The following is a 26,007-nucleotide window of genomic DNA, read 5'->3' on the forward strand; positions in this document are numbered from 1 at the left end:
CTCTTGTAAATATTATGTCCTGACTGTCTGCATGTGATCATATAATGTATATGGAGCCTTCTAAAGGCGAGCTGTTTGTATGCATTAATATTAGTTATTAGGTTGGCACTCAAGTTTTGTGGGTTAGGGTGGTAAGTGGTGGCAACAGCGTTAGTAACTGCTACCATCACATCTTCTTCCAGGATATGAAGGTAATCTGGGAGGGGGTGTGACATTTGAAGAATATATATGTGATAGATTAACTATCGTAAAATATCTTCGGGCTCTTTCTACAATTATTTCATTTATTAATTATCTGTGGGAAGTAATTATTTCATTTTATTCAAGGATTAATAATATTTTTAAATATGATTTTAAATAATGATAAAAACATTGATATCATTTGGTCATGTTATCTTACTAGCCAAAGTAAAACTATGTTCTCTATTCTAGATTGTGGAACAAGTGATGCTATGTTGAATTCCAAGGGAACCAATGTGATAAAATAGGAAGGGTTTTGATTGTGAGAATAACTCAGAAAAAAAATGGAAGAAGTTATTAAAAAGAATCAAAATTTACTAAAGGGTTCCCAATTTAAGATGGTCTCGTCAAATTACAATTCTAATATCGAGCTTGAAGGGAATCCCAAAAAGCATGTGAACCCATATGCTTTTAGTTTATGTTTCGAACTCATAGAAAATTATAGAGAGGTTTAAATATATTTAGTTTATGTTTCGAACTTACAGAAAATTATATAGAGTGAAGATTTTCAGAGAAAAAAGGAGTTACCTTTAAAGACAATTTTCCATCTTCTACAATTCCTCGTTGTGATTACGATCTCTCAGCAACTCTTCTTCCAGTCTTGAACAAGAAACGACCACAAGGTCTTTCCTACTTTTCTCCAGCAATGAAAAGGTTTGTGGAAACCTCTTTCAGAAGACAAGGGGAAGAGATTTTCTATCTTTTACAGAGAAACAATTTTGTGAGAGTGGTGAGAGATTGAGAGATGATTGAAAGTGAGTGTAAGAGAACTATTTTTTAGTAAGTTCTATTTTTTCAAATGTTGAACACTTCTGCATAGCAAGTAAGGGAAGTTAACTCCCCTCTCCACTCACGCTAACTCCCCTGTCACTACAAGGAGTTAATCTTAATATTTAATTTAAATTAATTATATTAAATTAAATCAAATAAAATCAAATTAATTAATTATTGTTCGCACGAGATTTCTAGAGAAACTTGTTTCGTAGAGTAGAACTGTGTTGATGTTAGTGTTGATTTGATGTAATGTGGTTTGATCTCTAGTACTCGATCCTCTGATTCTCTCTCAGTTGAATGCATACGCTTGACTTGAAGAAGTGGAGCACGTGATTTTCTTGAAGTTGAAGTCTTGGAAGAGTCTTGTATCTTCAGGAGACTTGTGTCTTCAACGATTATGCAAGGAGCGTGGAATTCTCTCTGGGCTCTTTAGAATATAGAATTGTTGAACCCCACAAATGAAGAGAGCTCATCTATTTATAGAGTTCTCTGGTGGGTTTCGTGAGATTGGGCTTGGTTGGTCCATAGGCCTAGCCCTTGGGCCTAATTAGTTGGACTTGGACCTACTTTGCCTTTGGGCCAAATTAAGCACATTTTTGCGTTCAATTAGACTTTAGCCTAAATTATATATCAAATTGGTCAAATTAATTTCACTCAATCCAACGTTTGTGATGAAAACACGTGATATCACCAGAGTTTGCCAATTTATGTCTTCAACTTCAATTTGGGGACACATCTTCTAATTAGTCACAAGTTCAATTACTTTGAGTTTAGTCATTAATTTAGTGAATGACGTAGTATTTTGTGATTGGCCAAAAATTTATCCTTCAACCAATGCCTCTTTTCGAGATTTATGCATATATGTGAGTGGATGAATCTAAAGACTCATGCAGTTCGATCGAGCCTAATGAAATAAAATCTGTCTCATCCTTCTTCCTTCTCCTTATTTCTGAAAATTAATCTTTGCAACTTTCTTCGTCTCAGAGAAGATTTCTTCCGGTCGCCATCTTCAACATTTATTCTTACTCTTGCATGTTTGAAAATAGTAAAGTGAGTAAAGAAGAGTAAAGGTTTTAGTGCTGAAAACATGTCTATCAAAGTGTGAAATTAATAGTACTACATGTGTCAACCTCAACATATATTACTTGATTAACTTGTTTTGGAGAGTATGTAATTAATTAATTCAAATATATATTCTTTTTGTTGACTATTCTTTCAGAATTAAAGATTACATATAAACTATCAAATAAGTAATTGTTAATTTTTACCTCTAAACATAAATAAATAAATCGTTAGAGACACGTTGGAGCTTAACTTTTGTTGCAACTAACTTTGAATTCTTTATATATATATATATACATTCTATTTTTTAATTTATTTTTAATTTTTATGATTTTTAATCTTGGAAGAAAGCTGCTCAAATTTAGAAGGCCATACATTGCATTTTAGAGACAGTAGTCATATGTGTAGGTGGGAAAGTTGAACTAACACTTCTTTAACCATCATCTCTTTTCTTCTACTATAAATATCTCTAACATGCTACAAAGGGAGATCATCAACACTTACATATCTATTCAAGATCATTTCGGGACGATAATCTATAGCCTTGTGTTATTATCGCTTTAGTCTTTTGTTTTGAAGTTCAATGGCTACTCATGGTTTTTCAACCTTAACATTTCCTCTTATATTACTTGGTATTCTTATGTTGATGAATTTTGATTTCTTAATCACGATAGTGAGCGCAAGACATCTATTGGAGATGCCATTACCTAAGGTGCCCGAAGAGCTTCCAAAGCCAAAGATACCAACTTTGCCGAAGCCCGAGCTTCCTCCAGTACCGAAGGTCGAGTTACCTCCATTGCCTCACCTTCCACCCTTGGAAAAGCCTACAATTCCTGATTTTCCAAAGTTATCTGAATTACCAAAAATACCTAATGTTGATCTCTCAAAATTTCCTGAAGTTCCAAGCTTGCCCAAGTTTGATCTTCCCAAGTTATCTGAAGTTTCAAATCTACCAAAGCCTGAGCTTCCAAAGCTACCTGAATTACCAAATATACCTAAACTAGAACTCCCTAAATTACCTGAATTGCCCTCCCTCCCAAAGTCAATCCTTCCGACTCTTCCAAAGGACATGCCTTTCCCTTCATTTAACCCACCCCACACAACCGCAACAAAACCTTGATTAACATATTCAGATCTGCAACAAATGGATTAAACATACATTATTATATATACAACACTGAACTATGTATTGTCTTTTTTTTTTTATATTTTTCCCTTTAATCATCATTTCTAGTAAGTGTGTGAGATTTTTATGTATGTCGTTTCTATTCTCGTCAAGAGTATTTTTATAGTTATAGAATGTTCCTTATAAAACATCATATTATGAATAGATATTTATTTTCGTGTGTGATAGTTTCAATGATGTGTTTCTATGTAGTTTAAGCAATTCTAACACCCTTGAAGAAAATGATGGAAAAAACCAATTTAAATGGATACATATGAGATTGATTAGCCATTATTAATTTAAAGTACCTGCAAGATATACTTATATTTAGAATAGCATATCAATAGTAGAATATACTTATTTTCCGTATGTCAATATATGAATTTGAGTTATAACTCATTACTACAAAATTGGGATTTAATGCAGTTTAAAACTGACATTATAGGGGTACAATGTCGAATGAAAATTGACATTGAAGATCGTGTTTCAAAACGTTTTTAATATCGATTGTCTTAAATCGACATTATAGTTGACTGGAATTTCAATGTCAATTATCTTCAATGTTGGTTGAAAACCAACATTGTACACTATTTTCTATGTCAGTTTTTTACCAAATTATCTCAATAATTGTCCGATATTATTTTTAATTTCTCATTTTTAAAAATGTCCTATCAATTTTTAATGTCAGTCAAACAGTTGAAAACGACATTAGGTGTCTCATTTTGGGTCAAGAAATGTCCATCTTATTTAATTAAAAAAACGTAAAAAAAAAAATAAAATTATTTTGTTGTAAAGTGTGCCTGTTACACTATATGTGTGGCAAGCCAACAATATTTCTCTGCTACCTTTAAATATACAGAACCGAAACCTAAAATAAAACAATCGACACAACAATATACTCTACCACAAAACTAAATACACAGTTATCTAAAATACAATAATACACTTCCATAGAACTACAATAAAGCACACTTCTATAGTATAAGTAATAATTTGTCCATCCACAAACAACATTTAGTACTTCCAATCCATTCTATAAGTACTTATCAAATATGAATAAACACACTAACCAACACTTATATATCGACAACACACTTCCATAGAACAATAATTAAAATTGTCATATCCACCACTCATATGGAACCACCCGCTTCTTCAAAACTGTAATACGAAATACCAAACACTTCTATAATATTAATAATCATTTCTCCCTTCACAAACATTAATTAGTACTTACATGAGTACTTACACCAAATACCCCTAAATAATAAAACTATACACCAATTCTTCCAAGAAAAAGATCATGGTTAGATAATAATTCGTCTATACACAAACAATGATTGGTACTTCATATTCATTCTAAGCTTGCATATTTTACTCAAAAATCGTCAAGATTCATTTTAAACTAGCATTTACATTCTATTAAGACACAAAGTAATAATAATAATAAATAAGTGCAGTCTTACACAAATCGGCCAACAAAACTTGCCCATTGTGTTCTTTTCTAAACAAGTAACAATCGTTGCTACATGCATGAATCTTCTCATACTTCATTGTAAGTGTACACAAAATCTTTTTCAATTAGAAGTTAGAATTTGATTAGGACTAGGTAATTTGTCATGAATTAATTTTAATAACTCAGTGAAACTCTTATCACTCCATCCAAATTTAGCTTCCAAATTATATAACTTTACCAAGGTACATATTTTTGTAAAAGTTTTATAATTTCAGTACAATAGTTTTTTCGCATCATCTACTAATCCTTCAAATTTATCGAATTTTTCGTTAAAATAGTTGTTTGAAGTCTCAAACATTCTAACTGTGTAATCAACATCACGATCATCCTCATCAACATCATCTCTATTACTAGTAGACACATTTTTATTGTTTCTCTAGATTAGTAATGATTCACTGTGAAAAATCCATGTCTGATAACTTTGATTTATACCATTAAAAAATAAGTGATCTCTTATTGTGTTTATATTCAGAGTCTTTTCATTCACGCAGTTCAAACAAGGGCAACTCATAAAACTCAACATATTTGAATGTTGTAGAACATTTTTAATAAACATCTCAACCCCTAACCCATATTCAGTTGACATTCTATTCATTTTCATCCATGAGTTATCCATGATTGTACAATATGCGACTTAATCTACAAAAGAGACAAACAATAACAAGAAAAAATTATGTAACCTTAAGCTTGTAAACTTAACCATAATCAACGTGAAGATCTAAAACTTGTTTATATCAACATGAGACAAACACAGAAGAACAAAAACAAAATATTTTCATGACTAAAATATAACCCATGAAAATGTTCGATAAGCACATTAGCAACCAAACAAAAAGATGATAGCAAGACCATCAAATAAATTTGTATTCATGAACTAATTTTCATTTCAACACTTTAAAATCTTATGAACCATAATCTACAACAATAAGTAAATTACCTTATATTAAATTTTGAGATAAACTCAAAAGAATAACACAAATAAAATATTAAAGGCTAAAATATAATTTTAAAAAATGGTACTAATGTACACTAGAATCATACCAAGTAAGACTATCAACCAAATATTCTTAAACTAATTTTATTCCAACATTTCACAATTTCAAGAAGCTTATCATTGGAATAAAAATAAAATGAATGAAATAACTTTAAATTACGAAATTGAAAATAAATATGAAAAGAAAATTTTACCTTTGGTCCAAGCAAACAACTCAAACAACCCACACAAAAATTGTGAAGAATTTCACTCAACCCACAAGCTTGAAGAGATCTGAACCAGAGCTCAAAGATTGGAATAGATCTGACCTGAGATGGGTAAATCTGGCGAATGCACAAGATCGACGAGCGTTGCACCTAGAAAATAGAGCTGAATCACCATGCCGACGACAGGGTCGGAAGACCCCATTAGTAGATCAGACAAATAGATGATTGGATCAAAAAAGCCCATGACTAAAATCGACATCAAAGATCCACTTTTTTTTAAAAAAAAAAACGACATTATACATCCATTTTATTTTTTTCAACCAAAATTAAAGCCCAAAGTTCTTGTAGTGACTAATTTTAATTTTCACAAGTTTTGAAGTTATATACTTTAAATGCCCAAATGATATATTTTAAATTTGATATATCCACAGTATATCTAAAAATAAAAAATAAAAAATTAACATTTCAAGTGTACATATCAGCAATCTATCTAAAAACAACATGCATTAGATCGATAACTTATTTTGAAGTAAAACATGTGAGTATCTCATTTTATAAATATAATATTTCAAGTGTATTAGTAATATAAGACATACGAGTGTATCTAACATCAATAATTAAATACTTGAAGTAAGATAAGGGTATATCAAAAATATATCTGAACGTCAAATACTTTTTTCAAGTGTATCAACAGTGTACATAACAAGTATCAACAACGAACCTTCAATCAGTAATCTATTTTGATATAAAGCATTTATATTTACCATCAATTTAATATACTAATTAATTTAATAATTCTCCTCATCAATTTAATTTTATAACCATTGTATTCCAATTCAATAAGTAGTATGTCAGATATGAAACATGAGTGCATCAGACGTTAATCAATAAATATATAAAGTAAGAAATGAGTATATCAACAATATATCTAACAACGACCAACATTTAGTCAATAATGTGCTTCAAACTAAAGTTTGCATATTTCAATTTGTGAGTACGAGATTCCAAGTGTATAGGCAGTATCTCACATATAAGATATGAGCATATCAAACATCAATTAGTAAATATTTGTAGTAAAAAATGAGTGTATCTGCAATATATCTAACAACAAACATAGTTTAAACGTGTAGAACATTTTGGACCTCCCGTTATTTCAATTGGACTGGACTTGTAAATTATTTAATTTTTGCAAAATTAGAATGGTTGGTATATCAGTAGTATGTTAATACTTATTAGAAAGGAAATTTTTTAATATATACGATATTATTGTATCAGTAGTATAACATTAAAACGATTACTTAACTATCCAGTATAAAAGTTGTGAGTACATCAACATAAAGTCTTGTCATTATTGAATTTTAATAATTATACATCAAAATTGATTTTCCATGGTATCTATCAAAGGTATATCACTTAAGTAATTTGATAATACTTAAAATGATCTATATCAATAATATATCATTTATATTCAACATATAGTAGAGGGTATTTTGGACTTTTACCTTTTCAAATCCGCAAAAGTAAAAAAAGTATCGCAAATTGTAATTAGTTTTTCTGCTATGAATAGAAACCGCCGCTTTGAAAATATTTTAAGAGTAAGTTACAATCAAGATTTTAATTCTTTTTTGATCCTTTGGAATTTCTAAAAATTAATTTTTTAAACTCGTCTTTCATAGTACATTCTATTATAAATATCATAAAAATAGATATCCTATGCTTAGTGTCCTACATGTCATGTGTCATTTTTCATATTGTCCATGTGCACTCTTTGTGTCCGTGCATGTCCACATCCTACTTGTCACTTTGTCTATATTGTGAACTAAAGTTTTAAACAATATTCTGAACTAATTTCTTGTCTTCTCGTGGCCGAACAAAATAACGAGTTATTGATGAAGAACTATGAATCTCGACCAATTGGAACAACACTATTCCCTGAAGTGAATGATGTGAACGTGAATAACCGTGGTCGAGGTCATGATCGTGGTAGAGGAAGAAATAATTATTATTTTCGTGATGGTTGTTCTAATCATTTAAATTTCAAAAGAACCATACAAAATGATGATCACAAAGGAAAAGCTCCAAAAGATAAAAGTTCAAAGAGTGTTGAAAATAAATACTTCCAATGCGGAATGACTGGGCAGTGGTGACAGGTACGTCAAAACGCTTAGTTGATCTCTATCAAGGCTTCCTAAAGGAAAAAGAGAAAAATGTTGAAGCAAATTTTGTGTACCAGGATAATGACATATTTCACCCATCCCACATGACAAATTTGGATGTGGCGGACTTCTTTGAATCACCTGAAGAGAATATCGACACAGTTGGTGGAACATCAAGTGTTTCTTTCAACTTTGAGAATATGTAGACTTAATGTTGCTGTTTTCTTATCTTCGTATTTTTTTAGAAACTTTTGTATATTTTAAGTGTTGTTTTTCTTGTTAAAATTATTTTTTTTTAATGAAGAAACATGGATCATTTTCATATGTTGGGTGATTAGAAAATGAGCAAAGAAGATCTATGTCTAGCAGACAGTGCAACTACACACAGAATACTTATAAATAAAAAATACTTTTCCAAATTGACAATGCTGAAAGCAAAAGTAAATACTATATCAGGTTTTGCAAACTTGATCGAATGTTTTGGAAAAGAAAATATCATTTTGCCTAAAAGAATAAAATTTACAATTAACAATGCATTGTTCTCTAGTTAATCAAATAGAAATCTTCTAAGTTTTAAAGATATACGATGCAATGGTTATCATATTGAGATGGATAGTAAGAATAATGTGGAATATCTATAAATTATCTCTATTGTCTCAACTAAAATACGTATATCGAAAAAATTGCCTGCTTTATCTTCTTGATTGTATTATACTTATATACGAGTAACTGAAACATATGCAATAATGAACTTGAAGTTCATGAATCTATACATATTTATAATTTGGTATGACCGATTGAGTTATCTGGGATCTATAATGATGAGAAGAATTATTGAGAATTCAAATGGACATCCATTGAAGAACTATAAGATTCTTCAATCTAATGAATTATCATATGATGCCTGCTCTCAAGGCAAATTAATAATTAGACCATCACTTTCTAAAGCGGTGACTAAATCACCTACATTTTTAGAACGAATTAATGGTGATATATGTGTACTTATTAATCCACCAAGTCGACCATTTAGATATTTTATGGTATTAATAGATGCATCGAGTAGATGGTTATACGTGTGCTTATTATCACGTCAAAATCTTGCATTTGTAAAATTACTTGCTCAAATAATTAAGTTAAAAGCATGATTTCCTGATTATACAATTAAGACCATTTGTCTTGATAATGATGGTGAATTTACATCCCATGCTTTTGATAATTATTATATGTCAATTGGGATAAGTGAACATCCTATAGCTCATGTTCATATACAAAATGGTTTAGCGGAATCATTCATAAAATGTTTACAATTAATTGTAAGACCATTACTTATAAGAGCTGAGCTTCTTTCATCTGTATGGGGACATACTAGTTTGTATGCAACATCACTTTCCAATTGTTCCACCACAATGTATGAAGATGGGTCCTCAAAGGAGGTCAGAAATATATATTGGATATGATACCACAACGACTAAGTTCCCCGTACAGATCAATGTGAACTTGAAGTTCAGAAAATAATTCATTTGCAAAATATAGCAAATAGATTATCAGATACATTTATAGATGCAAAGAGAGTAACTAAATCAGTGATATATTGTAAAAATACAAGCCATTGCAGTCTTTTACATAGAATTATGAGGGTTGATGAGTAAAATATGCATTAAAATGACTAAGGATTCATGTAGAAAAATGAGCTTTCGTCAATCAACATTGAAAATTCCCGTTAACCCCATATCATGCGTTATTCTGCGTCAAAATGTCTATTTTTATAGTTGTCACAGGTATTGATTGCATGCGTTGATCCCAGACAATCGCAAAGTTAATCGCATGCGTTGATCTTCATGAAGATAAGTTCGTAGCATGAAATGCTGCAACTACAGAGTGATAATCGTGTTAGATTGTTGATCGCAAAGTGTGTGTAATGCGTTGATTCTTCAGAAGGAAACAATCATGAACCCATACCTTGGAAGTATCAAAGAGATACGATCATGATGACATTTCACCTATTTCAACAGTGATGGTAATGATTCAGAGTGGGACTACCAATGTTATCGACGACTGAGCTCTATAAATGGATCCTTGGAGCCCAAATTCAAGGCATCCGGGTCTCTACCTTAAGCATATTCTTGTGATCATAGACGAGAGCATAAGCAAACAGTCTTTGAGAGTTCTTCCTTCCCACAATCCTTTACGAATTAACGATCGGTGCTTCGCTCGAGATAGAGCTCAAAAGAGACTACTCCACCGCCCATCCATGGCACCACATATAGCCTTGACATACTTGATGGAAGCAAAAGATTGTCTACATCTAGCCCTTTACCCATCTTCTTACCTATATATTGTATTACATTTTGGCTCAATCATGTGGCACAGAGATATGAAGCATGTAACAAACCACCAAGAGGTGTGCATTGCGTGAGTATAGTGAGTCAATCCTCTTTGCTTAGTGCGAGGCTATCGCAATGCTTCTCTATGAGCTAAATAGATATAATCAACTGCACAAGAGGGTAAATAGTGGAACTCGTTAAGTAAAGTGAGCAGTGTTCCTAGAGATAGAAATAATCTCATGCTCAACGCAACCATGCGTTATAGAGATATAAGCACGCGGCTGACCACTGAGAGGTGTGTCATGCGTTAGTGTGGCGAGCTGGCATTACCATTGCGACCAAATTTAATGACTTGATGAAATTTTCCCTCAACTCTACTTCTCCATGCATCTTATGACGCGTTAACAGTTGCCGTAACTCTACCCATTCTCATAGTCAAACTTCAATTGCTTAGTCTATTTAGCTAAGTGTATGAGTAGCGCACAACTAATTAACTTCTTTCTTTTTATTTTTATTCATCACCTCAAATGCATTACTTTACAAGCATTCCTTAGTTGCAATTCTCTGTGTTCGACCTTGGATCATCTCGAGAAGATTGCATTCTCGTTATACTTGTTGAGAGAGCAAGAAAACTTGTGGTAAGAATGCATGGTCATCGCATACACAATTACCGCATATTCTTCTTATCAATGGATGATAACTGCATGACCATCAAGGCATAGCAATCATCATCAAAGCAAGAATTATTTTTTCCATCAAGTTTTTGGTGCCATTGCTGGGGACTTGGCATCTAATAGTTTGTTTAAGTTTTATGTTTTCGCAGGCCCCCTTTTTGGTCTTAGGCGTATTGTTGCTTATGCAACCAAGTTGCAAACGATATTTGACTGAAGATGTTATGCCCGACCCTGAGATTGAAAGGTCATTTGTCGCATGAGCTGGAAGCAATCTTAGAAGCATGGCTACTGCCATACGGCCAATGAATGCTAGAAGCTCTGGTGGTCAGGAAAATTAGTCCCTTGACCTAAGAAGGTGAGTTCGATCCCTTGCATGGAAGAATCCTTGCGGTGACTTCACTCTAATTTCTCCAAGGACGTCTTCTACTCTATCTTTACTTTTCTTTCTAAGTTAACTTTAGTTAATTTATTTGATTATTGTGTTTTGGATTTACGGCTACTTTTCTTGGATGTGGTGTGGCAATCGCTCTTGTTTGGTGCGATAATAATTCCCTCTCAGTGTGTTGTTCAAAAGAAGAATTCTCTCCCTTATTCAACGCATGACTATTTCTTTCGCATGAATTCTAAGTTATTAACGCAATCGACACTCTGCTTGCATCACTCTTTTCTTGTTATCTTTCATGCATTATCCTTTTGAGATTCTCTTTTGCCCGCTTGCCTTTTTTTGCGTTGATAAATTAGCATCCATAACTAAATGTAGCATGGCTCACCTCACTTTAGTAGCTTCTTTAAAGTTTGACAGTCTCAAGTTTTATTATGTGCAAACTTCTACTCAAACCTCTTTTTACCGCATCTTTGAACAAATTTGTCTTTAGCTTTTTGGGAAGGACCCGACTACTACCTAAATTTGTGGGGTGGGATTGGTCTAAGAAAATGCGTTGAAAATAAATATTGCGACAACGCTTAAAAAAAAAAACTCCATTGACAGCGCAAAGGTGAAATCCAAGCTGATAAGAGTTAAGTTGTGAAAGGTACCTACCAATAGTTGGATACATTATATGACACTCATCCAGGTGAGCCAAAATGAATGTAGGTGACAAGAATCAATGCATAATAACCACTCCCCTATCTGGTGCAAACTAGATTTAGCTAAGACAAAATTTGAGTTGAATATGGCACGTAACCGAATTGGATGCCCGCATGACGCCCATGGGGGTAAGCCAAAATGAAGAGCGTAACCAGGTTCAACGCCTTATTTTAATAATAAGTCACAAAGATTTGAATCATTTTGAATGGTCGCATTGTAAAAAGCTAAAAGCAAAGTTGTCTACGATGAGTAAAAAGTTTTGAGTAAAGGCTTGTCATAATTAAACTTAGAAAATATCTCTTAGAAGAAGTGGCTAAGTTTGAAGAGAGTGTTGCTACTAAGATTAGAGGTGTAGGGGAATATTCTGAGAAGCTGGTCAATGCAAAGGAAAAGCCAGAGGGCAAGGTTTGAATTTCTCTAGTATAAGGCATGCTTCAGGACAAGCATGATTCTAAATTTAGGGGTGTGATAGCCTGTAAAAATACAAGCTATTATAGCCTTTTACTTAGAATTATGAGGGTTAATGAGCAAAATATGAATTAAAATTGTTGGAACGTATCAACGCGTAGCGGAAGTGAGAAGGATCCATAAACACTTTAATTCATTAATTTTCGCAGAAATGAAAGCATGCTTCAATATAAATAAATGGGTTTCGTGACATACCTTTGTAGAACTTCCTCAAAGCTTAAATCCAACTGCTAATCTCCTCTCATTCTTGTTGTAGACCACCCCAAGATCTTCTCTACTATCCTCTTGGTGCAATAGATTGAGTAGTGAGACTCAAAATAAGCCTGAATTAAAGGAATTTGGAGAAAAATTCACTACCGCAACCCAAATGAAAAATGAAGAACACCTTTCTTCTCATGAATTTTTCAGAAAAATTTGATCGATTGCATTACTTCAAAACTACTCCAATATCTTCAATATATTGCAGACTATCATGCAAAGAGATTAGTTGCATGATATGCAGCTCATACTTGGAGTAATTGATGCTTGAAATGGTGGGTTGTTAGTAAGCTACTTGAAGAATACAATGGAAAATGTCAACTTTCCATTTTGTTTTTTCTCTCTTTTTCAATTTTTAAAAATTTATTTCATATATAAATTTTATTTTATAGAATTGAAAATATTATTAATTTTAAAAAATTAATTTCATAAACTAATTTTCTTAATAAAATTAATAAAAAATAATTTAAACAATTTAAATAATTCTAATTAATTTTACACAACTCCATCTTCAAATATTTAAATCATATTTAAATATTATTTCTCCCATTTAGTTTAATTCTAATTTGAACATTTTAAATTAACTTATTACGCTATTCTAGAGCTAATCAATTTATGAGCTAGTAGGGGATCTTGTGGACCCACAGATCATGGCCTCCAACGATCCGAGATTAATCGGCTAAACTCATTAGACCAAACTAACCCCCATTCGTTAACTAATGGGTGATTATACTAAAACCCATAGCTGAACTCCCCTCGCTGTAGATATATTATGTCCACTTGATATAACCATGATTAGTAAGTTAACCCTTCACAAGTTGTTCGTAATAACGGTTGGGTCGAATCTCTGTTTTACCCCCGACATTACCTCTTGTTCCTTAAGTCCTACTGATACCCTAGTGAACAATTGATTTGTGATCCAATCAACAAATTGGATCCCACTCGAGCCAATGAGAGGGTGAGGCCTCTTGTTCAAGACCAAGAATCAACACTTAAAAAGAACAACATCTCTATTAACCCTAATCGTGTAGGAGTGAATTCCATCTTGCACACTATGTCCCTAGCTATTCATCCAATCTTATCCCCAAAATGGGAGGTTTATTGAGCAGAGAAATTGGTCTACTCTTACCGTTTGCAGATCAAAGGATAATCTCGAACAAATAGAAGTTCATAGTTAGCTCAGGATTAAGGTCAAGTTACCTAGGTCATTGTTTTGAAATAATCAGTCCTAAACAGTAAACAGTGTTATAAAGTAAGAGTAACTGGTTTCATAGTCCGATTTTGCACAAAAATCATTTGCACAAGACACCCCCACTTCTCATGTCCCAACATGAACGAATTAGGATCACTTCGTTTGTAGCACTTTACAACATAGGGTAGGCTGCATCCAATAGTGTTACCAGAATAAGGCACCCAACCTTATTCATATACTATAGATCATTTTGAATATTTACTTGAACCTGATCCGCTTTTATGTTTCCACATAAAGTTCAAGTACTCATGTAATAGTCAAGGGACTTAAGTTTATTGGTTTCAAAAAAACAATATATTCAATAACAACTTATTGAATTTTCAGAATAAGTTCTATTGTTTACAAACCACGAGTTTTAGGACATAAAACCCAACAAACTCTCACTTAGACTAAAATTCCAGTGGTAACTTATATATCTGATATATAAGACTGAGTTTCTATGTTTTATAGATAAATACAATACACTAGGGCATCCCATACCCATGGTTTACCTTTCGGTATCCTATACCGAATATTTATCCCACTTGCCCTAGGTTATTTAAATCTGGTATTTCTAGTCTTACTAGGTGATTCTCAAACACTTTAGCCGAGAGAATCATTGTAAACATATTAGTGTACAATAGGCTTCGTATTAAACTATATGGGGATTGCACCTAATTCTCGATAATGACTAGGAAGCACACTTTCCTCCCATTACATTGAGGTACTCTCAACTCTTTGATTAAGATGCATCTGACCTATCTTAACAACTCTTGTTAACAGTCAGATCTAGAAATCTTTAAACTTATTATACTTCGATCTTAGCCATTAAATATCTGAATATTTGCAAATGGCTTTTAACAATTTGATTCTTAATAGAAGTTGCTATGAGATAGAACAAACATATTTTCTAAAAATGAACATTTCATTCAAAAAAAAATAAATGTACAATTTGTTCATTACAAGATTTACAAAAGTAGGTAATATCATCTTCAGCAACAACTTCTCCCACTTGTCAAGCTGAGTAAGCGGTCCTTAAGAACTAAGTTGCCTGTTTAGCTTTCTCTGCTTTTTTTCTCAGCAAGGTATTTAGGGCAATTTCTCTTTCAGTGCCATTCTTCATTGCAGTGGAAACATTTCCCTTTGTCTGCAGTGGTTTTCTTGTTTTTCTATCCAACAGGCTTCTTCTTCCCTTTACCTTTGTCTTTCTTCACTGTAATACTCTTATTCTACGAATAGAAGGCAACATCAGGCTTGGAGGACGTTTCTTTCTTCTCAGGAGAAGTAACATTTACATCTGATTCCAGACCCTTGTTCTTAACATAGTCTGGAAAGCTTGCAACTCATTCAGCAGAGTAGTCAAGTTGTATTCAATTTTATTCATCAATGCATTTGTACATAATTGTAGAAAATTCTTTGGAAGAGATTCTAGAATAAAACCAATTTGGCTTCTCTCATCCATCACAACATCATTTACTTCTGCCACATTAAAGTGGACCATCACGTCCAGGACATGTTCACGAACTGAGGTCCCCTCTTTCATGCGGCTGTTATAAACGTATTTGATAGCATCATGCCTCAGGGTGAAGGATGGTTGTCCAAACATCCCTCTCAGAGATTCCATAATCTCTTTGGCAATACTTATATTCTCGTATTTTTTCGCCAAAATGTCAGATAAGCTGGCGAGGACATAAGCATGGGCTTTATCATTCGCCTCGATCCATCTATCAAATGCTTCCTGAACAGTTCGATTGAAATTAGAGCTAAGAATGGGAGGACATTCCTCCGTTAAGAAAAATCACAAATCATCTATCGTAAGTATCGTGTTCAAATTCGATTTTCATGTCACATAACTATCCTCAACCAGCTTGTCTGATGCCAACAATTGTATAATTGAACTCGTCATTCTGAAATTATAAACAAATTCAATAAGTGAATTATTTTTAAATCCAATCAAGTTTTAACAAAGTGATAATGTACCCATAATCATTATTTTTGCAACGATACTTAAGTAATTTAGAACAATTGCTACCGAGGGGCAGTCAAGAATTCCTTCACAGGAGCAAGACAATTCTTGACGAAATACTATCTCCAGAATAACTCATATTCCAATAGTCATTTAGTTAACATTTTTGGTCCAGATCTTTACTAACACATAGTAAGTCTTGTAAGTATAGCCCCGTCGTTTTCAGATCTTACAGAACGGCATGAGTATGCCTCCGAAATAGAAGACAAATACCAAAGATGGAAATATAAGACCCTTATTCATTTAATGAAGCTTGGGTTGTTCCTAATCCTATATTAAAACCCTTCGTGGGGATCGCTGCGGTTAACGACTAGCTAGTGCTGCCTAAAAATGACAGCAGACGCAACATAGTAGTCTCACGGTTTAAACTAATGGAGGAGACCATAGGACAATGTTGACATATTTCCTTCACTCACTTACTATGAACGACTTCTCTCATTCACCTTGTTATTGATCCATGGAAACACTTTTCGAATGGATCAATCGAGGTAAAATCGACACGAAGTCGAGCATGGATCTCACGGTGTGAACTCTTGAGGACGTGAGAGCTAATAACATTTAATCTCCCACTAACGTGTTCTAAATGTTTGGGTAAATCTATACTTAGGTTCTTTTCAGCTAATAAAAATAACCTTATGTCTAGGTGGTTTATCTGAGTATAAAACTTATAGATGGATTTAAACCTACGATATCTAGTTTATAACTATTTTTATTACCTCACACCACTCACGAATGCTCATAAAATTGGTTACCAACGCTCAATTATTCGACCATAATCCCTAGGTAGGAGGTCTTCCGTAGACCGTCAACTTAAATACCCCCAGCCTTTGATAGGATTATATACCGGTTGAGTTTGTAACTCTAGTTTTACAAGTTTAACAACCTATTTTAACTATTAAAACAAGTGGTTAACCTAAGTGAGCATGCAGCTGTTCTTTCTAATGGATTTTAAACGTTTAAGTCAACTTTATAACATATTACAAAATTTAAGACATTCTAAACATCCACAACATACAAAAAAGGCATTCAATATCTAATATAAATATTATATTAAATAAAAGAAACCCTAACATGCATACTATATATTATAACATATTATAACATACTTTCAATGCATGTAACATGCTTCCTATAGTGGGATTTTAAATCTACATGGCATACTGTATGCACATACAAGATTTATTTAATTATAACATACATCACATGCATAAATAATTAAACACTAACTGATATGGCTTTAGTTTTGGCATAAGCAAGCAATCAAAAACCTAATTATTACAAACAGCTTTTGAACCGCTTTCGAACCGCTCCAAAATGAACTCAAGTAGCTTGAACCGGACTCGAATCGTCTGAACCAGACAAACCATGTTTGAACCGGACCAGCCAAAAATCATTTGTGGCTGAAAAAGACCGAACCTCAAGAGAACTTGTCGAACCGACTGCTCTCGCTCCATGCTCAATATCTCGTTAAGGCTCATTGTTTAGCATTGACGACCATCGTCATGCGTTTCCCTGATCGTTTAGTATTTGCGTGATCGTGTAGCACGATCGCATGGCGCCTGACCAAGGTATACGATCGTGTAGTGTCTACCTTTTATCACATAATGTCATCCTCTAGTGTCGGGCAACGCTACACGATCACTTAGTGTCTAACACTTCGTTCAGCTCCATCGTCCAACGCCAGACAATTACTACCAGATCGCTTATCACCATTGTATAACGCCTCGTCTTGATCGTTTAGCGCGCACACAAAGGTAAGCCATCATGTAGTGTTATCGCATAGCTCTCGACGCATCACTTAACTGCCGTACATAAGTAAATGATCGTGTACTACTATCGAATAACTCTTCACTGCATCGCTTAGCTACAGCAAATAGGTAAACGATCGTGTAGTGGTATCGCATAGCTCTTCACCGCATCGCTTAGCTTCCACCCGAACTACACGATCGCTTAGTGCCATCGTCTAACACTTCAACGCATCGCTTATCTCCCACGAAGAACTACACGATCGCTTAGTGCCATCGCATAGCACTTTAACGATCAACGCCTTAAGTGTAAACCCCGAATTCTACATTTTCTACATAAGTATGTTTAGCCACGAGGATATTATGTTAATTAGTTGATAAGTGGAAATTTATGGTGTAATTACAGGGGATTACAAAGGAAGAAAAGAAGGAAAAAAAAGAGAAAGAAGAAAGAATGATTAAAGAGACTTATTGGCCGGAAGCACTAAGTTAGTGCTGGATGACGTGGCGGTTTGACATTGAAACATGAGAGGCAGCCGGAAGTATAAAAAGGAAGGTGAACTTTAGAACCATGGTTTTGGCAAATGACTCGAGCAAATTAAGTGAGAACGATTCCATTTAAAAGCTAGGAGGATCTAGTTTTCAAGGTTGATCTGTCGAAGGAAGATCTCACAAGAAGAAGGACGAAAAGTAAAGAATTTGTAGAAGGGTCAAGTTCTTGGATTAATCAAGGTCAGAGGTGAAGATTGAAAACTCCATGCCAAATTACAAGGAATTTAGGGCTGATATTTTAAGGTAAGATAACTCAATTCCAAATAAGTTTGTAGAAGAAACTTTCTTGAGTTATGGAATTTGAGTAATGAATTTTTGAAGTTGAAACAGGAATTTGATGCGTAAGCAGGCAGCTACTTGGGAAGATCAAGCAAGCAACTCGCCATGGAGAGCGAGAGCGAGATAAAGAAGATGTGAATCTCGCTCAGGATGATAATCTCGCTAGTTTTGTGCTGAATCTCGCTCAAGAAGAGAATCTTGCTGAAAATTTTGGACTGAATCTCGCTGGTGAATATACAAATATTGTTAGAAGTGGTAAATCTCGCTATGATGAGCTCTTACTAGTGAAATGCTTGATCTCGCTCATGAGGATCTCGCTCATGAGGATTTCGCTCATGAGGGTGATCTCGCTCATGATGGCTCTCGCTAGTGAAGCTAGTCTTGTTGTTAAAGGTTTCACTAGTAAACAAACTACTTGAAGCATTTTGATGGGAATTCTAAAAAGCTAACCAAGAATTATGTCCTTACAGGCCAAGAGGAACTAGGGGAGACATATAACCCATTAAGAGCCTCGACGAGTTGTGAGTCACTAAAATGAACTTAATGTTTTCAATGTTTATGCATAAAAGACCATGCAATTTACAGTAATGTTGATGATGAGTTTATACTTTCTCAAGCAACAAATGTTTAATGAATTTCATAACGTTTCTTCTCCAACTTGTATATGTTATAACGCATGCCAAGGTATATTGTGAATTCATTACAAAATTCAAGTTCCTATGATGAAGCATGTGTTTTTGGAGAAAGGCTATGATTGAATGACTCTTTATGAAAATGGTTTGCAATTAAAGCTTGAATTGATGCTAGAAAATAACCCAGTACAGAAGGACGAAGAGAAGGTATCTAGGTAATAGTACCTATGGTGATGATGATACTTAGAAAATTCCATATGCACGTAGGTAGTTCTAAATGAGAGGCCAAAGTATGGGTCTCCTAAACCATATACTAGCAAGAGAGGCCGAAGTATGGGTCTATTTGTTGGATACAGACGTTGGGAGCTAGAGCGATGTATGCTCGTTCTCAACTAAGGTTTAATGATGTTTAAGGATGTTTATTAATGTGTATGTTTAAAAGAAGTTGCTTAAAATGTTTCTCAATATATGTACATGTTATTATAATGTAAAGCATGGTATAAAATGATTTTTACAGTCATTCACTAGGCTACTAGCTTATAGATTTTCTATGTTTTCCTTTTCCAGGTAGTAGTTGCTCAAGGTTGATCCTGCTACTTCTTACCACTAAAAGGCCTGGCTGGTTAAGAAGAACATAGGTTGATGGTCTATATCTATGTACACGTGTTTTGAGGGGGATCAGGGCTTGTTAGTGAAGTTTGAGTCCAACTATGAATACTTCTCTTGTAAATATTATGTCCTGACTGTCTGCATGTGATCATATAATGTATATGGAGCCTTCTAAAGGCGAGCTGTTTGTATGCATTAATATTAGTTATTAGGTTGGCACTCAAGTTTTGTGGGTTAGGGTGGTAAGTGGTGGCAACAGCGTTAGTAACTGCTACCATCACATCTTCTTCCAGGATATGAAGGTAATCTGGGAGGGGGTGTGACATTTGAAGAATATATATGTGATAGATTAACTATCGTAAAATATCTTCGGGCTCTTTCTACAATTATTTCATTTATTAATTATCTGTGGGAAGTAATTATTTCATTTTATTCAAGGATTAATAATATTTTTAAATATGATTTTAAATAATGATAAAAACATTGATATCATTTGGTCATGTTATCTTACTAGCCAAAGTAAAACTATGTTCTCTATTCTAGATTGTGGAACAAGTGATGCTATGTTGAATTCCAAGGGAACCAATGTGATAAAATAGGAAGGGTTTTGATTGTGAGAATAACTCAGAAAAAAATTGGAAGAAGTTATTAAAAAGAATCAAAATTTACTAAAGGGTTCCCAATTTAAGATGGTCTCGTCAAATTACAATTCTAATATCGAGCTTGAAGGGAATCCCAAAAAGCATGTGAACCCATATGCTTTTAGTTTATGTTTCGAACTCATAGAAAATTATAGAGAGGTTTAAATATATTTAGTTTATGTTTCGAACTTACAGAAAATTATATAGAGTGAAGATTTTCAGAGAAAAAAGGAGTTACCTTTAAAGACAATTTTCCATCTTCTACAATTCCTCGTTGTGATTACGATCTCTCAGCAACTCTTCTTCCAGTCTTGAACAAGAAACGACCACAAGGTCTTTCCTACTTTTCTCCAGCAATGAAAAGGTTTGTGGAAACCTCTTTCAGAAGACAAGGGGAAGAGATTTTCTATCTTTCACAGAGAAACAATTTTGTGAGAGTGGTGAGAGATTGAGAGATGATTGAAAGTGAGTGTAAGAGAACTATTTTTTAGTAAGTTCTATTTTTTCAAATGTTGAACACTTCTGCATAGCAAGTAAGGGAAGTTAACTCCCCTCTCCACTCACGCTAACTCCCCTGTCACTACAAGGAGTTAATCTTAATATTTAATTTAAATTAATTATATTAAATTAAATAAAATAAAATCAAATTAATTAATTATTGTTCGCACGAGATTTCTAGAGAAACTTGTTTCGTAGAGTAGAACTGTGTTGATGTTAGTGTTGATTTGATGTAATGTGGTTTGATCTCTAGTACTCGATCCTCTGATTCTCTCTCAGTTGAATGCATACGCTTGACTTGAAGAAGTGGAGCACGTGATTTTCTTGAAGTTGAAGTCTTGGAAGAGTCTTGTATCTTCAGGAGACTTGTGTCTTCAACGATTATGCAAGGAGCGTGGAATTCTCTCTGGGCTCTTTAGAATATAGAATTGTTGAACCCCACAAATGAAGAGAGCTCATCTATTTATAGAGTTCTCTGGTGGGTTTCGTGAGATTGGGCTTGGTTGGTCCATAGGCCTAGCCCTTGGGCCTAATTAGTTGGACTTGGACCTACTTTGCCTTTGGGCCAAATTAAGCACATTTTTGCGTTCAATTAGACTTTAGCCTAAATTATATATCAAATTGGTCAAATTAATTTCACTCAATCCAACGTTTGTGATGAAAACACGTGATATCACCAGAGTTTGCCAATTTATGTCTTCAACTTCAATTTGGGGACACATCTTCTAATTAGTCACAAGTTCAATTACTTTGAGTTTAGTCATTAATTTAGTGAATGACGTAGTATTTTGTGATTGGCCAAAAATTTATCCTTCAACCAATGCCTCTTTTCGAGATTTATGCATATATGTGAGTGGATGAATCTAAAGACTCATGCAGTTCGATCGAGCCTAATGAAATAAAATCTGTCTCATCCTTCTTCCTTCTCCTTATTTCTGAAAATTAATCTTTGCAACTTTCTTCGTCTCAGAGAAGATTTCTTCCGGTCGCCATCTTCAACATTTATTCTTACTCTTGCATGTTTGAAAATAGTAAAGTGAGTAAAGAAGAGTAAAGGTTTTAGTGCTGAAAACATGTCTATCAAAGTGTGAAATTAATAGTACTACATGTGTCAACCTCAACATATATTACTTGATTAACTTGTTTTGGAGAGTATGTAATTAATTAATTCAAATATATATTCTTTTTGTTGACTATTCTTTCAGAATTAAAGATTACATATAAACTATCAAATAAGTAATTGTTAATTTTTACCTCTAAACATAAATAAATAAATCGTTAGAGACACGTTGGAGCTTAACTTTTGTTGCAACTAACTTTGAATTCTTTATATATATATATATACATTCTATTTTTTAATTTATTTTTAATTTTTATGATTTTTAATCTTGGAAGAAAGCTGCTCAAATTTAGAAGGCCATACATTGCATTTTAGAGACAGTAGTCATATGTGTAGGTGGGAAAGTTGAACTAACACTTCTTTAACCATCATCTCTTTTCTTCTACTATAAATATCTCTAACATGCTACAAAGGGAGATCATCAACACTTACATATCTATTCAAGATCATTTCGGGACGATAATCTATAGCCTTGTGTTATTATCGCTTTAGTCTTTTGTTTTGAAGTTCAATGGCTACTCATCGTTTTTCAACCTTAACATTTCCTCTTATATTACTTGGTATTCTTATGTTTATGAATTTTGATTTCTTAATCACGATAGTGAGCGCAAGACATCTATTGGAGATGCCATTACCTAAGGTGCCCGAAGAGCTTCCAAAGCCAAAGATACCAACTTTGCCGAAGCCCGAGCTTCCTCCAGTACCGAAGGTCGAGTTACCTCCATTGCCTCACCTTCCACCCTTGGAAAAGCCTACAATTCCTGATTTTCCAAAGTTATCTGAATTACCAAAAATACCTAATGTTGATCTCTCAAAATTTCCTGAAGTTCCAAGCTTGCCCAAGTTTGATCTTCCCAAGTTATCTGAAGTTTCAAATCTACCAAAGCCTGAGCTTCCAAAGCTACCTGAATTACCAAATATACCTAAACTAGAACTCCCTAAATTACCTGAATTGCCCTCCCTCCCAAAGTCAATCCTTCCGACTCTTCCAAAGGACATGCCTTTCCCTTCATTTAACCCACCCCACACAACCGCAACAAAACCTTGATTAACATATTCAGATCTGCAACAAATGGATTAAACATACATTATTATATATACAACACTGAACTATGTATTGTCTTTTTTTTTTTATATTTTTCCCTTTAATCATCATTTCTAGTAAGTGTGTGAGATTTTTATGTATGTCGTTTCTATTCTCGTCAAGAGTATTTTTATAGTTATAGAATGTTCCTTATAAAACATCATATTATGAATAGATATTTATTTTCGTGTGTGATAGTTTCAATGATGTGTTTCTATGTAGTTTAAGCAATTCTAACACCCTTGAAGAAAATGATGGAAAAAACCAATTTAAATGGATACATATGAGATTGATTAGCCATTATTAATTTAAAGTACCTGCAAGATATACTTATATTTAGAATAGCATATCAATAGTAGAATATACTTATTTTCCGTATGTCAATATATGAATTTGAGTTATAACTCATTACTACAAAATTGGGATTTAATGCAGTTTAAAACTGACATTATAGGGGTACAATGTCGAATGAAAATTGACATTGAAGATCGTGTTTCAAAACGTTTTTAATATCGATTGTCTTAAATCGACATTATAGTTGACTGGAATTTCAATGTCAATTATCTTCAATGTTGGTTGAAAACCAACATTGTACACTATTTTCTATGTCAGTTTTTTACCAAATTATCTCAATAATTGTCCGATATTATTTTTAATTTCTCATTTTTAAAAATGTCCTATCAATTTTTAATGTCAGTCAAACAGTTGAAAACGACATTAGGTGTCTCATTTTGGGTCAAGAAATGTCCATCTTATTTAATTAAAAAAACGTAAAAAAAAAAAAAAATTATTTTGTTGTAAAGTGTGCCTGTTACACTATATGTGTGGCAAGCCAACAATATTTCTCTGCTACCTTTAAATATACAGAACCGAAACCTAAAATAAAACAATCGACACAACAATATACTCTACCACAAAACTAAATACACAGTTATCTAAAATACAATAATACACTTCCATAGAACTACAATAAAGCACACTTCTATAGTATAAGTAATAATTTGTCCATCCACAAACAACATTTAGTACTTCCAATCCATTCTATAAGTACTTATCAAATATGAATAAACACACTAACCAACACTTATATATCGACAACACACTTCCATAGAACAATAATTAAAATTGTCATATCCACCACTCATATGGAACCACCCGCTTCTTCAAAACTGTAATACGAAATACCAAACACTTCTATAATATTAATAATCATTTCTCCCTTCACAAACATTAATTAGTACTTACATGAGTACTTACACCAAATACCCCTAAATAATAAAACTATACACCAATTCTTCCAAGAAAAAGATCATGGTTAGATAATAATTCGTCTATACACAAACAATGATTGGTACTTCATATTCATTCTAAGCTTGCATATTTTACTCAAAAATCGTCAAGATTCATTTTAAACTAGCATTTACATTCTATTAAGACACAAAGTAATAATAATAATAAATAAGTGCAGTCTTACACAAATCGGCCAACAAAACTTGCCCATTGTGTTCTTTTCTAAACAAGTAACAATCGTTGCTACATGCATGAATCTTCTCATACTTCATTGTAAGTGTACACAAAATCTTTTTCAATTAGAAGTTAGAATTTGATTAGGACTAGGTAATTTGTCATGAATTAATTTTAATAACTCAGTGAAACTCTTATCACTCCATCCAAATTTAGCTTCCAAATTATATAACTTTACCAAGGTACATATTTTTGTAAAAGTTTTATAATTTCAGTACAATAGTTTTTTCGCATCATCTACTAATCCTTCAAATTTATCGAATTTTTCGTTAAAATAGTTGTTTGAAGTCTCAAACATTCTAACTGTGTAATCAACATCACGATCATCCTCATCAACATCATCTCTATTACTAGTAGACACATTTTTATTGTTTCTCTAGATTAGTAATGATTCACTGTGAAAAATCCATGTCTGATAACTTTGATTTATACCATTAAAAAATAAGTGATCTCTTATTGTGTTTATATTCAGAGTCTTTTCATTCACGCAGTTCAAACAAGGGAACTCATAAAACTCAACATATTTGAATGTTGTAGAACATTTTTAATAAACATCTCAACCCCTAACCCATATTCAGTTGACATTCTATTCATTTTCATCCATGAGTTATCCATGATTGTACAATATGCGACTTAATCTACAAAAGAGACAAACAATAACAAGAAAAAATTATGTAACCTTAAGCTTGTAAACTTAACCATAATCAACGTGAAGATCTAAAACTTGTTTATATCAACATGAGACAAACACAGAAGAACAAAAACAAAATATTTTCATGACTAAAATATAACCCATGAAAATGTTCGATAAGCACATTAGCAACCAAACAAAAAGATGATAGCAAGACCATCAAATAAATTTGTATTCATGAACTAATTTTCATTTCAACACTTTAAAATCTTATGAACCATAATCTACAACAATAAGTAAATTACCTTATATTAAATTTTGAGATAAACTCAAAAGAATAACACAAATAAAATATTAAAGGCTAAAATATAATTTTAAAAAATGGTACTAATGTACACTAGAATCATACCAAGTAAGACTATCAACCAAATATTCTTAAACTAATTTTATTCCAACATTTCACAATTTCAAGAAGCTTATCATTGGAATAAAAATAAAATGAATGAAATAA

At 33.1% G+C, this 26,007-nt stretch overlaps 2 protein-coding genes and 1 pseudogene across 2 annotated transcripts; 2 read left to right on the forward strand and 1 right to left on the reverse strand.

The window, feature by feature from the left end:
- Positions 1 to 2,581: 2,581 nt before the first annotated feature.
- LOC150031408 (uncharacterized) lies at positions 2,582 to 3,436 on the forward strand. Its single transcript, XM_090308966.1, has one exon. The coding sequence runs from the start codon at positions 2,660 to 2,662 to the stop codon at positions 3,194 to 3,196; it is 537 nt and encodes a 178-aa protein (XP_090165092.1). The 5' UTR covers positions 2,582 to 2,659; the 3' UTR covers positions 3,197 to 3,436.
- Positions 3,437 to 15,384: 11,948 nt separating this feature from the next.
- LOC150031409 (uncharacterized) lies at positions 15,385 to 16,061 on the reverse strand (annotated as a pseudogene).
- A 6,629-nt stretch (positions 16,062 to 22,690) lies between these two features.
- On the forward strand, positions 22,691 to 23,545 carry LOC150031410 (uncharacterized). The gene has a single exon (XM_090308965.1). The coding sequence runs from the start codon at positions 22,769 to 22,771 to the stop codon at positions 23,303 to 23,305; it is 537 nt and encodes a 178-aa protein (XP_090165091.1). The 5' UTR covers positions 22,691 to 22,768; the 3' UTR covers positions 23,306 to 23,545.
- The last annotated feature ends 2,462 nt before the right edge of the window (positions 23,546 to 26,007 follow it).

This window comes from Benincasa hispida, unplaced genomic scaffold, assembly GCF_027475165.1.
Source record: "Benincasa hispida cultivar pf3 unplaced genomic scaffold, pf3_genome.v1.1 HicScf124, whole genome shotgun sequence".
Lineage (NCBI taxonomy): Eukaryota > Viridiplantae > Streptophyta > Magnoliopsida > Cucurbitales > Cucurbitaceae > Benincasa > Benincasa hispida.

Coding starts and splice junctions, on each gene's coding strand:
- LOC150031410 (XM_090308965.1), top strand. CDS start 22,769: ATGGCTACTCATCGTTTTTCAACCTTAACATTTCCTCTTATATTACTT.
- LOC150031408 (XM_090308966.1), top strand. CDS start 2,660: ATGGCTACTCATGGTTTTTCAACCTTAACATTTCCTCTTATATTACTT.